Source organism: Mus caroli, chromosome 1 (assembly GCF_900094665.2).
Source record: "Mus caroli chromosome 1, CAROLI_EIJ_v1.1, whole genome shotgun sequence".
NCBI classification, from domain to species: Eukaryota; Metazoa; Chordata; class Mammalia; order Rodentia; family Muridae; genus Mus; species Mus caroli.
In genome coordinates, this window is record NC_034570.1 from 77,971,526 (window position 1) to 77,985,792 (window position 14,267).

Genomic DNA, 14,267 nt, shown 5'->3' on the forward strand with positions numbered 1-14,267 from the left:
TCCCAAGTGCTGGGATTAAAGGTGTGTGCCACCATGCCCGGTGTCTATAGATAGTCTAAAAACAAAAAAGCCCCGAGTAGGAGAACCACAACCACGGGGATACACCCAAGAAATGTAGCATGAGGATGTTCTCCTGTCTGAGTAACACACATCACATGCACAAGCAGTGCTCGCCCCGCATGCGTGGGGCCTTGAGATCAATCCCCAGAGCAGCATAAACCATGCGTTGTGATACATTAATCCCAGAGCTCAGAGCTAAGGCAAGAGTATCAGGGCATTCTTGACACAAATCAGAATGTGAGTACATGTGAGCCTGGCTAGCCTGTGCTACATGAGATCCTAGCTAGCCTGTGCTACATAAGACCCTGCCTCAAAGACAGACAAAACTCCAAATCTAGGAAGACTGCAGGAATAGGGGATATAATCTTAAAATTCATGTCTGTGTGCAGGTGCCCTCGGAGGCCAGAAGAGGGCAATGGGTCCCTCTGCGGGTGTTACTGGAGGTTGAAAGCTGCCCAGTGTGGGAGGTGGGACGGGAACTCCAGCCCTTTGGAAGAGCAGCACTCTGGACTGCTGAGCCATCTTTCCAGCTTCTAACAAACAGTTTAAATCAAATCAGAGGGAAGCTTTTAAAAACAGAACGATTTTAATGACTCTTTATGCCTTCACTTAACTTCAACAAATCTCAGCTCACGGCCAATTTTGTAAATACCACATATTATTTGGAAGCAAATATTTTATCTCATGTGTGCATATTTTAGTATAAATTTCCAAATGTAAAAATTGTTTAAATAGCGTAATTCTCATATCATTATCTCATTGGAAAAAAAATAATCCCTTGACACCACTAAATATCCAGAAGGTGCTCCAATTTCCAAATGTCTTATGAATGACTGATCTTTTAAAAACAAAATAACCCCCCAAACTTGTCGTTTAAACCACAATCCAAGAAAGGTCCACACATTGCTGTTTGTTGATGCCTAGTTTTTAGTCCCTCAACCTCAGCGCCTCTGTGACTTGTGTGTTACATTGGGTGACTTGCTCTGTAGAACTCTCATACTCTGGGTTTTGATGATGGAACAAATTAAGTTTACTTACTTTACACAGGGTCTCTTGCAGCCCAGGTCTGGAATTTTAGTTAAAGATAGTCTTAAAATTCTGTCCTAGCCAGGTGCTGGTGGTAGCACACACATAGCACCAGCATTGGAGAGGCATGTGGTTGCTGGGAATTGAACTCAGGACCTCTGGAAGAGCGTCAGTACTCTTTTTGGTTTTTCGAGACAGGGATTTTCTGTATAGCCCTGGCTGTCCTGGAACCTGGAACTCACTCTGTAGACCAGGCTGGCCTCAGACTCAGAAATCCGCCTGCCCAGCTCTCGTCACTACTCTTAACTGCTGAGCCATCTCTCCAGCCCAACACTTGGGATCTTGAGGCAAAATGATACACAGGCTAAAACTAGCTCAGACTATGTATCAAGACCTTGTCTCTGTTGGGTGATGGTGTTGCATACCTTTAATACCAGCACTTGGAAGGCAGAGGCAAGCGGAATCTTTGTGAGTTCTAGATCAGCTTGGTCTACAGAGCAAGTTTCCAGGACAGCCAAGGCTAAGAGAAACCCTGTCATGAAAAAAATAAAATGTTAATGAAGATTTGTGTCTACTTGTTTCCTTATTTCTGTTATGACATGGATTTTCATGTAGCCTCAGGCTGGCCTTGAATTGACTTGTGTAGCAGAGAGGGACCTTGAACTTTTGATCCTCCTGCCTCCATTCCTGAGCGCTGGGATTGCAGCGTGTGCCACCAGGCCTGGATGATTAAGTGCTTCGTTCATGCTGGGCCAGCACACTTCGCAGTGAGCTGCATTTGTTGTCCTCTTTTTGTGACCACAATATTTGTGTGACATTAGGCACATTAAACTCACCACTGAACCTCCTTACACCTCAGTTTCCTTCTGTGCAAACTGGAGACTGTGGTGATTTGAATGTTTGGCCCATGGGAGGTGGCACTGTTAGGAGGTGTGGCCTTATTGGAGGAGATGGAGCCTTGTTAGAGGATGTGTGTCACTGTGGAGGCGGGACTCATATATGAGTCATATATGTGCTCAAGTCTGGCCAGTGTGATCGAGAGCCTCCTGGCTGCCTACAGAAGACGGTCTTCTTCTGCTGCCTTCAGATCGAGATGTAGAGTTCTCAACACCATGTCTACCTGCAGGCTGCCATGCTTCCTGATGTGATGATAATGGACGGAACCTCAGGAACTGTAAGCCAGTCTCAACTAAATGTTAACTTTTAGAAGAGTTGTCTTGGTCATAGTGTCTCTTTACAGCAATAAAACCCTAACTTAGCTAAGGGCAAATAAGCGTACCAGAGGAACACATTGAAAAGACTGAAGTAATTTGCATAAATCACTTAGAATGGTGGTACATACTAATGAGCTTGGTAAATGTTAGTTGACAATGCAAACATGGTAGCATATGGTTAGCATAAATATGAATTATAAACTCAAGTATATCCCTTAAGACAAGAGGAATGAACACTGAAACCTGGTGTCAGATGCTGGCAGATGGCTCACAGATAAAGGTACTTACCTATGGCAAGTACAGGCTTGGACAGCCTGAGTGGATCTCAGATCCCCTGGTGGAAGGACAAACCCATGTCCTAAAACTGTGGTTCTCAACCTTCCTAATGCTGCAACCCTTTAATACAAGTCCTCATGTGACCCCTAATCATCAAATTATTTTCATTGCTACTTTATAACTGTAATGTTGCTACTGTTATGAATCATAATGTAAATATCTGTTATGCAGGATATCTGATATATAAGCCCTGTGAAAGGGTCATTGTACCCCAAAGGGATTGCAACCCACAAATTGAGAACCACTGTCTTCTGATCTCCATGTGCATGCCATAATATGTGTATGTGCAGTCACACACACACACACACACACACACACACTTATTATTATTATTATTAATATAATAATTATTACAGTAACACACTGTTAGAGGACATCAGAAAAAAATTTTAGTTTTTCGATTCAGGGTTTCTCTGTGTAGTGCCGGCTATCCTGGAAACTTGCTCTGTAGACCAAGCTGACCTAGAACTCACAAAGATTCCACCTGCCTCTGCCTTCCAACTGCTGGTATTAAAGGTACGCAACACCATCACCCAACAAAGACAAGGTCTTGATACATAGTCTGAGCTAGTTTTAGCCTGTGTATCATCTTGCCTCAAGATCCCAAGTGTTGGGCTGGAGAGATGGCTCAGCAGTTAAGAGCACTGACTTTCAGAGATTCTGAGTTCAATTCCCGGCAACCACATGGTGACTCACAACCATCTGTAATGGGATCTGGTGCCTTTTACTGGTGTGTCTGAAGGCAGCTACAGTGCACTCATATACATAAAATAAATAGTTCTTTTTTTAAAAAAAGATCCCAAGTGTTACAATTACAGACATGCTCTGTGCCTCCATATCCTAACCAAAATAACTTCCGTTGCTTTGAGAGAGGGTCTTGTGGAGGCCAGGCAGGTCTTGAACTCACTATGTACATAGCTAAGGATGGCCCTGTGGTATGGATCTCCCTGCCCCAACCTCCTGAGGGCTAGGATTATACTTATACATCTGGACATTTTATTTTATGATTTTTTTTTTTTTGAGGCAGGTTTTTACTATCTATCCCTGTCTGGACTGGAACCATTCTGTAGACCATGCTGGCTTCGAACTAATAGAGATCTTTCTGCCTGTCTTGTGAGCACTGAGATTTTTTTTTTCAAGAGCCTTACTATATGGCATGGCTGGCCTGAAATTGTCTACGTTGCCCAAGGTGACTCCGAACTTTCAGTAATGCCCTGCCTCTTAATGGCAAATGCTGTGGATACGTGTGCTGCTACATCTGGCTTTCCTGATCAAAATAGCTTTCAACTCTGATTCAACAACTCATTTTTGAGGAGAATCAGAGTTCTGTTTCCACAGAGTTAGGTGGGATCTGCTAGGCTGGCACACAGGTGTTCAAGGAAGCCGCTGCTCACCATGTGAACCCACAACCTGTGGGTAAAGGAAATTATGGCCAGGAATAATTTTTCAGAGTGCAAACCCCTCTGCATGGTGTTCAGTTTTAATCTGTCTCCTGCCTGTGTGCTTAGATTGGCTTCTGAGAATCAGGATGCGCCTGTGGTTTGTGCTAATTTATTCATGTGAATGGTGCTCAAGAGTAAAGACTATTCCTTGGGTCACGTCCGGTCCTATACTTATTAATGAGAGAACTCATTCATTTCTTAGTAATTTTGTTTACTCTCTTAAGTCTGTGTCATTATCCTCCTTTCCTATTCTTTAAAGGAAAAAGGTCTACCCTAGCACTTAGGAGCTGGCAGTCGAGTTTGAATTTGGTTCTATTGGGGAAGCCAACTACATGTACCAGCGAGTGAGTTTCCCACTCTTAAAGGACCATCCATGAAAGAGTTTTTTGGGTCTGAGCTCAATGGGTAAGGATGCTTGCTGTGCAGAAACAACATCCAAATAAAAGCTTGATGGGGTTTTGTGTGCCTGGTGTGAGGGTGAGGGTGGGAGGAGGTGAGGGTCACAGACAAGAGGATCTCTGGGGCCTCCCGGCTGCCAGCCTAGCTCCAGAGTCAGGGAGAACCTGTGTCAAAGAATAAGGCATGGGACTATAGAATCACAGGCACACACACACACACACACACACACACACACACACACACACTTACTTCCAAGACAAAAATGGAATGTCTTTTAAAATATGTGATGTCTTTAAAAATGTATATTTCAGTGCTGGTGAGATGGCTCAGTGGGTAAGAGCACCCGACTGCTTTTCCGAAGGTCTGAAGTTCAAATCCCAGCAACCACATGGTGGCTCACAACCACCCGTAATGAGATCTGACTCCCTCTTCTGGAGTGTCTGAAGACAGCTACAGTGTACTTACATATAATAAATAAATAAATAAATCTTTAAAAAATGTATATTTTATTTGTATGTTTTGCTTTGCCTTCAATGCATGCATGTAAACCATAAACCATATATGCGTACATGGCATCCATAGAGGTCAGAAGAGGGTTCCTAGATCCGGAGTTACACATGGCTATGAGCTGCCTCATGAGTGCTGGAAATGAAACCTGGGTCCTCTGCAAGAACAAATGCTCTTAATTTCTGAGCTGTCTCTCTAGACCATCCACCAGATGTCTTAATGGCTCTATTTTTCTCCACAGTTAAATTCATCATCTAAATGCATAAAGCACTGAAATAAAACAATTTAAACCATGCTTACCTGCTGCCACTCCAAAGGTAATAAAGAGAGACTGCACATTGGCTGCATAGGCGCTCAACACCCAGCCGAGGGAGTTCACCAGGCCTCCAATGATCGCTGTCTGGCGGCACCCGCAGGTGTTAATGAACAAGCCGATGAAAGGTCCTGCCACAGAGCAGTGGAAAAGGCACTGACTAGAGGCTCCTTGTTGTCTTTGGTCCCCACACGAGAAGATAAAGAATAAAGCATCACCAGGGCTGCTTAAAGGAGACCAAACCGGGGCTATGAGATGGCTCGGCAGGAACGTGGCTTGTAGCCAAAGCTACCAACCTGAGATCAGAACCCACATGGTAGAAAGAGAGCAAACTCCTACAGGTTGTTAGCCTCCACACACACCTCTCAATAAAAATACATAATGTAATATTTAATAACGTAGTCAAACCCAAAACATCTTATGGAGGGGTCCCTGTACGTGTCAAGTCAGGCAGCAGTCTGCTAGAGGTGAGTATGCAAACTCTGTTCAGAATGACTTCATCAACCTGGATCTAATTCAGGGAGTCTGATGCCCGGCAGCTTATTGTAGGCATGTTTCTACATAACAGAATTTAGATAGCGGTTTCCAGGTGACAATCATTCCAATTCTGGGTGTACAATAAAGCTAAAGGTAACTACACAGAAACTTGTGACCACCAAGATGGGTGCTCTAGCTAAAAGGCCCAGGATCTGGTGTGGTCTCTAACAGAGATAGCATAGAGGTCAGCAGGCCATAGAGTACATGTGATAGCTCCCCTAAGGATGGGTGCTATTGACTGGGAGCCAAAGATAAAGGTGTAGGGAGGGAGACTCTGGGATAATCATTCTCGGTGGTTTATTATCTACAGATAACAACAAGCTCACCAGGTTATTAACATCCACTCCCAGCTTTCTGGAAGGAAAACATATTTTATTCCCTCTATTGAGGAGACATCCCTGAGTGATTACCATCTTACTTTCCTAGAATCCGAGGGCACAAGGACCTTTGTGTCTCCAACAATCTTAAAGGACAAAAACCTTTCACATGCACATGATCTCATCAGAGAACACGCAGTTCTAGACTGGCAACAAGCTGTCAGGTTCATTCTGACCACAACAGAGGCCCTTGGCTAGTGGGCTAACAGGATCCAGCCTTTTGGGTCTTCTCATTTTCTCAGCCTTACACAAAGTTTGAAAATGTGTGGAATAAGCAAACACTTGAAAATAAGTGAAATCAGCCAGCACTGGGGAGACAAAGGCTCTCTGTGAGTTTGAGGCTAACCTGGTTTACTGAGTGAGTTCTAGGATGGCTAGTTCTATCCCCAGCCGACTGGGACCATGTGATGGCTAGCCCAGTGGCTTGCTCACACCCTCTCAGGCTGATAGCAATTTCTACCCTTGCCTCTAGTTTTCTTCCAGGCCCTGGAGCTGCTATATGCAGATGAGGTTAAGTTTCACTTATTGCATTTACCTATGCACTGTGGGCATGCCCCTGTGGGCATGTCGCTGTGGGTGAATGTGCTGCAGAGTGGAGACTGGATAACCACTTATGAGAGTCAATTCTCTCCTACCATATGGGTTTGGGGATGGAACTCAGGTTGTCATGCTTGGTATCAAGCGCCCACTGAACCATCTCACAGACCCCCTCATCAGAGATTTTGTCTCTGGTTCTAAAGGAAACATTGGAAAAGGATTCTCACAAGGGCTCCTACAGACTATCACAGAGCACCCAATGCAAGGACTTGCTGACTTCAATACACTCAGGCCCCACATTCTCTTCCAGGCCTCTTCTGAGACCACTAGGCTGCATTTTTGTTTGTTTCATGCAGTATAGGCTGGCCTCAATTTGCCTATGTAACCAAGGCTGACCTTGTACTTTTTTTTTTTTTTTTGGTTTTTTGAGACAGGGTTTCTCTGTGTAGCCCTGGCTGTCCTGGAACTCACTCTGTAGACGAGGCTGGCCTCGAACTCAGAAATCCACCTGCCGCTGCCTCCCAAGTACTGGAATTAAAGGCGTTCACCACCACTGCCTGGCTGACCTTGAACTTCTGATCCTCCTGCCTCCACCTCCCAAATGCTGAGACTAGAGGCTTGTGCCACCATGCTTGGTTTATTTAGATGCTGGGGGTTGGACACCAGGGCTCCATGCATGCTAGGTAGGCACACTATAGCTGAACTGCATCCCAGATCACAGGCTGTGCATTTTTTTTTTTTTTCGAGACAGGGTTCCTCTGTGTAGCCCTGGCTGTCCTGGAACTCACTCTGTAGACCAGGCTGGCCTCGAACTCAGAAATCCGCCTGCCTCTGCCTCTTGAGTGCTGGGATTAAATGCGTGCGCCACCACACCGGGCTCAGGCTGTGCATTTTTGACACGGTGTAGAGAATGAAGACTGTTGTCATCGCTTTATATAGTTATTGCATGTTGCACTTAGGTGGGGCTTTTGACTTAATAACAAATTTAAGGGCTGGAGAGATAGTTCAGTGGGTTAAAAAAAAAAAAAAAAAGCTTGCTATACAAGCTTGGTGACCTGAGTTCAATTCCTAGAGTTTACAACAGAAGGAGAAAGCCACCTCCCGAAAGCTGTCCTCTGACCTTTACACACAGGCTGGGGCCCACACTCATACACATACTCAGAAGTATACACATGATACATCCACAAGTAAAATAACTGAGCTCTGAAGACTTGCCCTGCTTAGCCCTGTGAGGTCTCTTTCTTCTGGGCCGGAGAAGGAACCGGGTGCCTCCCACAGCCCTGGCGAATTAGTTACTTTTGTCCTGTTGTGACCAATCCTGATAAAAACAATTTAAGGGAAGGGTGGTTTGGGCTTGGGCTAGAAGACTTGGTTTATCAAGGTCACATGCTCCCGTTACAGTGCCTGGTCACATTGTGTCTGCCATCAGGAAGGAGGGAGAGACAATACTGGGGCTCAGCCAGCTTCCTGCAGTCCCAGAATTGGTGCCGCTCACGGTCATGGTGGGTCTTAACCTCCTCCGTGAAATCAACCCGGAAACTCCCTCAGAAACTCCCACAGGGGTTTGAGTCCAAGTCAGTGGAGTTGACAGGGAAGACGGTGCATGGTCCTGGACAAGTGCTCTGCCATTCAGCTGCAGCCCAGCCTTGTCTGCTCTGTGTGTATGTATTCAAAGATTTCGCTTTTCATACTTAGTTATTCACTATGTAGCCCCAGCTAGCCTGGAGCTTGCTATGTCGACCAGGCTGGCCTGGAACTCACAAAGATCCACCTGCCTCTTCCTCCCAAGTGCTTGGATTACAGGTGTGCACTGAGACAGCTGGAAACATTTATTTTTATTCGTTTTCAAAGTGCAATTATTTTATGGGTGTGTGTGTTTTGCCTGCATGTATGTATGTGCACTGTGTGCATGCCTGTTGCCTGCAGAGTTCAGGAGAGGGCATCAGATGCCCTGGAACTTGAGTTTTAGATCATGAGTTACTTGTGGGTGCTGGGAATTGAACCCAGGTCCTCTGTAAGAGCGGGGGTGCTCCTAACCACTGACACCAATCCGGCTTCATTAGTTTGTTTTTAGTTCTGTGTGTCTGTGAATGGGTGTGTGCACATGAGCGCAGGTGCCTGTGAAGACCAGAAGTGTCAGATACTCCTGGAGCTTGGAGTTATGGCAGTTGTGAGCCACCGTAGATGAGGGCTGGGGACTGAACCCAGATACCCTGCAAGAGCAGCAAATGTTCTTAACCATGGAGATATTTCTTCAGCCCCTTGTCTGAAAGTGCATAATTTGAAACATGAATATAGAGACTTATTTAATAAGTTCTGATATTAATGATACCAATTCAGTTAACTTCTTATAACAGACTTACTATATACTAAATACTATATGTAAGTATATAAGCACATGCTATATATTAAATATGTGTACTATATAAATAACATAAAGTCAGACCACTGGTATAGTCATCTGAGAGAATTATTGGAAGTAAATGAAATTGAGATACCATAAGTTTGAAGATATTTCTCTACATACATTAAAGAATAAAACCAAATACGAGTCCTATATAAGAGCAGCTGGTACTCTTATCACAGAGCCATGTCTCTAGCCCTACATTTTAATTCTTATATATTCATACTCACTCAACCATGCCATAGTTAGGGGACCAAGTGACCCAAATTGGAATGTGTGTGGCTCATGGCTTTGCTACTGACAGCCCTTTGAGATATGAAAAACTGGCAAGCTACAATACACTGCTTCCCCCATCATAGAAAGGGTTCAGAGGCAAGCTTTTCTGATATGCAAGCTTATGAAACATCCCAAGACATTTGAGAAAAATAAAAGGAAAGGCAAAGCACAGTTGTGTGAATATCCCTAGCTGAAGGGTTTCACAAGCCAGACAGAAGGAGTAAGCTGCTGTCCTGACAGGAGCATTAAGGAAGTGGACAACAGCTGGCAGCATTGAAGTAATATATTAATATCTGCCGGGTTTTCTAGTTAAGTGACCGTTACTTACTGAGGCTTCAGGCATTCACACTTTGTAAATGATAAATACTGTAACTCCTCTGTAGTTAGGGTTTAATTACTTTTAAGGCAATGGGCAGGAACTCCTCACTACCATTCTGGCAAAATGAAAAGACCTAACACTTGTAAGTCTCTCTCTCTCTCTCTCTCTCTCTCTCTCTCTCTCTCTCTCTCTCTCCCTCCCTCCCTCCCTTCCCCTCCTCTCTCTGTCTCTCTCTCTCTCCCTCTAACACATTCTCTCTCTCTCTCACTCTCTCTCCCTTCCCCTCCTCTTCCCCCAACCCCCCAAACCACACACATCCCTCATGCAAATAAAGAACCCTTGCATCACACTCCAACCACCACATGGGCAGGAGGATTAGGAGTTCAAAGCCAGTCTCCAGCTGCATAGTGAGTTCCAGAACAGCACAAAAGGAAAATCCAACCCAGATCTAGTCCTTTCTCTATGACTCCTGTTTGGGAACAAATGGCTCTAAGTTGCCATGCAGGTACTGGGAACTGAACCCTGGTCCTCTGGGAGAGCACTGAGCTATCCTTCCAGCCCAGTCTTTAAGAAGATCAATGAAGAACTGAAGGAGTCAAGCATTTCATAGACATTTATCAAGAATCTTTTCACACACATATTTGTGCCCTTGGGTCTCATGTGCTCATTACACAGCTGATGCTGGCTTTGAAATCCTAATCCCACCGTGTGATGGTTTGAGTGGGACATTTCCTCCTTAGGCTCCTGTATTTGTACACTTCATCCGTGGTGGGTGGTGCTATTTGGGAAGTTATAGGACCCTTAGGAGGTGGAGCCTGGCAGGAGGAAGTCCATCACTGGGGGTGGGCTTTGAGGGTGTACAGCCTTAGTGCACTTCCAGCCTGCTCTCCCGACTTCTGGCATGTGAATAGAATACTCTTGACCCTGGTGTTTTATTACAGCAACAAAAAAGTAGGCAGTCCTGACTCATCCTTCGACTTGATTGGCAGGAGATGCAGTGCTGGGGTAGACTGCTTGCTTAGCATGTGTGAGGCCCTGGTTCTGATTCACAACATTGCCAAAAAAACCCCAAAACCAAACAACAACAACCCCCCCCCCAAAAAAAAAAAAACTGGGCTGGCTCAGCGGTTAAGAGCACTGACTGTTCTTCCGAAGGTCCTGAGTTCAAATCCCAGCAACTACATGGTGGCTCACAACCACCCATAATGGGATCTGATGCCCTGAAGACAGCTACAGTGTATTTACATATAACAATAAATAAACCTCATATACATAATAAATAAATAAATCTTAAAAAAACAAAAACATTCATAGGAGTAGAAAGTGAACAGGGATATCGGAAGTTCAGGTCAATCTTGACTATGTACTAAGTTTAAGGCCAGCCTGGGCTACAGGAAACCTTGTCTCAAAACAACAGAGATGTGGTAGTCTCTAAGAAAACACTGAGAGAAGGCCAATCCCAACAACAATGTTAGATGAGGAGAAGGGATGAATCATCAGTTATAGGATCAGTGTTGGGGACAATGAGATGTCTCAGCAGGTAAAGACTCTCAGTGACGTAACTTGAGCTTCATCCCCAGGACTGAGATGTCAAAGGAGAGAATCAGCTTCTGTAAGTTGTCCTCTGATCTAGACAAGTGTCACTCACACACACCACACACACACACACACACACACACACACACACACACACACGGCTAAATGGTAAATTTTGTGTTCTGAACACTTCAATTTTAAATGGTGGTGATGCCACTGATACCCAATACCTAATGTTTTAGGAATGTGATGTCTGTCTTACAGCAGGGAGTCATCATTTTATAACCACCCAGTCTTAGAACAGGTGTCAGCGAATGTACGTACCCACGATCAAGGTGATGCCCATGCTCAGGGAGCTGACCCAGGCGGTCAGGCCGCGGCTCTGGTGGAACTCTTCAAGCCACTCTACGTTGAGGACTCCTAGGGCCATCTGTGAGCCCATGATGAGGATGTGAACAAAAAAGGAAGAGAGGACCATCATCCAGGCCCACCCGCCATCGATATCCGGGTGGGGCTTCAGTGTCTTCTTATTCTTAGCCTTTCGGTCATCTTCAAGGTCATACCCGATATCTTCATGACTCGTATACATTTTCTAAGGTTTTCTGAAACACACGCAGTAAATAATTTCATCACACATGGAAACAAACAACACCTTCCTCTTTTTTTTAGACAGCTCTACCTCCCACTGTGACCAAAGTCGCTTCAGGGTCAAATGATGCTCAAGTTAGAGCAGATTAGTGTATGATACTGGTGCATCTGGGACATGCTTTGCCTCTTTACAGATCACTTTAAAGCCTGTCTTCATGATCACCTCACGGGTATTATAAACTTAAAGAAGTGAGGGTAGGGAGAGACACAGAGGAAAGGAGGGAGAAAGAGATGAAGAGAAGGAGAACACACATCCTGGATTTGGTGGGTTAAGACAGACCAGTCTCATAAGAAAGATCTGACCTCTGAGCCTGGGGGAGGAGGGTCTAGGCAGAGCCAAGATAGATGGCAAACTAATATAGAGGACAACCTCAGATGTTGTTCCTCAGGTATTGTTTCTCTGGAGCTGGCCATCTTGGTTTTTAAGGTCTCTCACTGGCCTGGAACCCACACATTCAGCTGTACTCGATGGCCAGTGTGATCCCTAGGGGTCCACCTGTCACTCTACCTCCATATATGGTGCACATATATGTGTATGTGCTTGTTTGAGCATCCAGAATTCACAGCAGGCTATTGAGTGCCTTCCTCTGTTCTTTGCCTTACCGCTTTGAGACAGAGTCTCGCATGGAATAGAAAGCTAGCTAGCGAGTTAAATGCTGGGCTGACAGGCACATGTCGCATGCCTGGCTTTTTATATGGGCTAGGGCTTGAACTCGGATCCCAGGCTTGCAGGACAGAGACTTTACTGCATGAACCATCTCCCTGGCTCCTTATCGTGTTCCCAACCCTTACTGTAAATTGATCCAGCAGTTACTTCAGAGACCTCTTAGCCTGACTTCACATACAAATAGCGCTGACTCCCACGTTACTTGGGAAGTAAGCTCTTAAGAGACTGAGCAATGGGCACTCACCTCAGAGTGATCTGAGGTTATAGCCCATGAGCTCCTGAGGTCAACAGTACCAGTGTTGTTGTTGAGACAAAGGACCAGAGTGACTACACATCATCTGTCACCCTACATGTCTGTGTGGAGATTTCATTTCTGTTTAAAATGGTGAGATGGAACTCCAGGTGTGGTGGCATGTGCCTTTATCTCAGCACTCAGAAGGCAGACACAGGGGGATCTCTGTGAGTTCAAGGCCAGCCTGGTCTACAAAGTGAGTTCCAGAACAGCCAGGGCTACACAGAGAAACCCTGTCTCGAAAAACAAAACAAAAAAACAGTGAAAAAGAGAGTGGGGAAGTGGGGGAAGTGGGGGAGGTGAGGGAGGTGAGAGGCTGCTTTGGAGAGTGGCATTTTCAGTTGATTCACACAAAAATGTTTCACTTGCTTTGATTACAACCTTTGGAACTGAAATCCACTTGTATTTATTTTAGAACAGAAGAAGGGATGTAGCTCAGTGGAAGTGCACTGACCTAGCGTGAGTGAAGCCCTGGGTTTGACCACCAACACCACAAAAGTCAAATATAAGAAGGAAAGCCGGGGGCTGGACAGATGGCTCAGTGGTTAGGAGCACTGGCCTTTCTTCCAGAGGATCCAGGTTCAGTTCCCAAGACCCACATCATATGGCTCCCGACTGCCTGCAGCGCCAGCTTGTTTAATCTTTAACAAGATTAAAAAATCTTGTTTTTAATAATAATCAAAAACCCTAAAAACATAACAAGTAAAAAAGGTAGAGAGCAATTAAGGGAAACACTGGACATTGATTTTTTTGATCTCTATGACCAAATGTGCACACACCTACACACAGGGACATGAACATACACAAAATAAGAGTTTTCGAATCCACAGAAAAGTACTTAATATTTCAAGTACTTTTCTGTGGCAATATTAAGAACTTTATATTCTTACTGAATTATTTATTTTATGGGTTAAAAGATGTGGTTGCCATCTAACTACTCTGGGCATTTTCAGTTTATTTGATCATAAATAAATGTATTAGCATGCAATGGACAACTGTATGCAAGAGGCCAAGTTTGGATGCAGAAGATAGCACTGCATGCAGCATTTGGGTGGGGTCATAACTTCCTAAGACCCTCAAGGGTTCCTCTGATTTCTCCCTAAAGAGCATATGAAGAGGTTTGGAGGAGCATGCCTGTAATTACAAAAAATGGTAGGCTAAGACAGGAGGATTGCAGCCGGGCGGTGGTGGCTGCAAGTGCTTTAATCCCAGCACTCGGGAGGCAGAGGCAGGTGGATTTCTGGGTTCGAGGCCAGCCTGGTCTACAGAGTGAATTCCAGGACAGCCAGGGCTACACAGAGAAACCCAGTCTCGAAAAACAAAACAAACAAATAAACGAAGAAGAAGGAGGAGGAGGAGGAGGAGGAGGAGGAGGAG

At 44.9% G+C, this 14,267-nt stretch overlaps 1 protein-coding gene across 2 annotated transcripts in view; it reads right to left on the reverse strand.

Moving 5' to 3' along the window:
* The window catches only part of Slc16a14 (solute carrier family 16 member 14), a 28,250-nt gene that overhangs the window by 10,824 nt on the left and 3,159 nt on the right, over positions 1-14,267 (reverse strand). For both annotated transcript variants that reach the window (XM_029470408.1, XM_021173497.2), the window contains exons 2-3: positions 11,608-11,885; positions 5,285-5,428 (exon numbers count right to left, since the gene is read on the reverse strand). In XM_029470408.1, coding sequence (XP_029326268.1) covers positions 5,285-5,428; positions 11,608-11,872 — 409 coding nt within the window. In that variant the 5' untranslated portion in view covers positions 11,873-11,885. The remainder of the gene's footprint in view (positions 1-5,284; positions 5,429-11,607; positions 11,886-14,267) is intronic.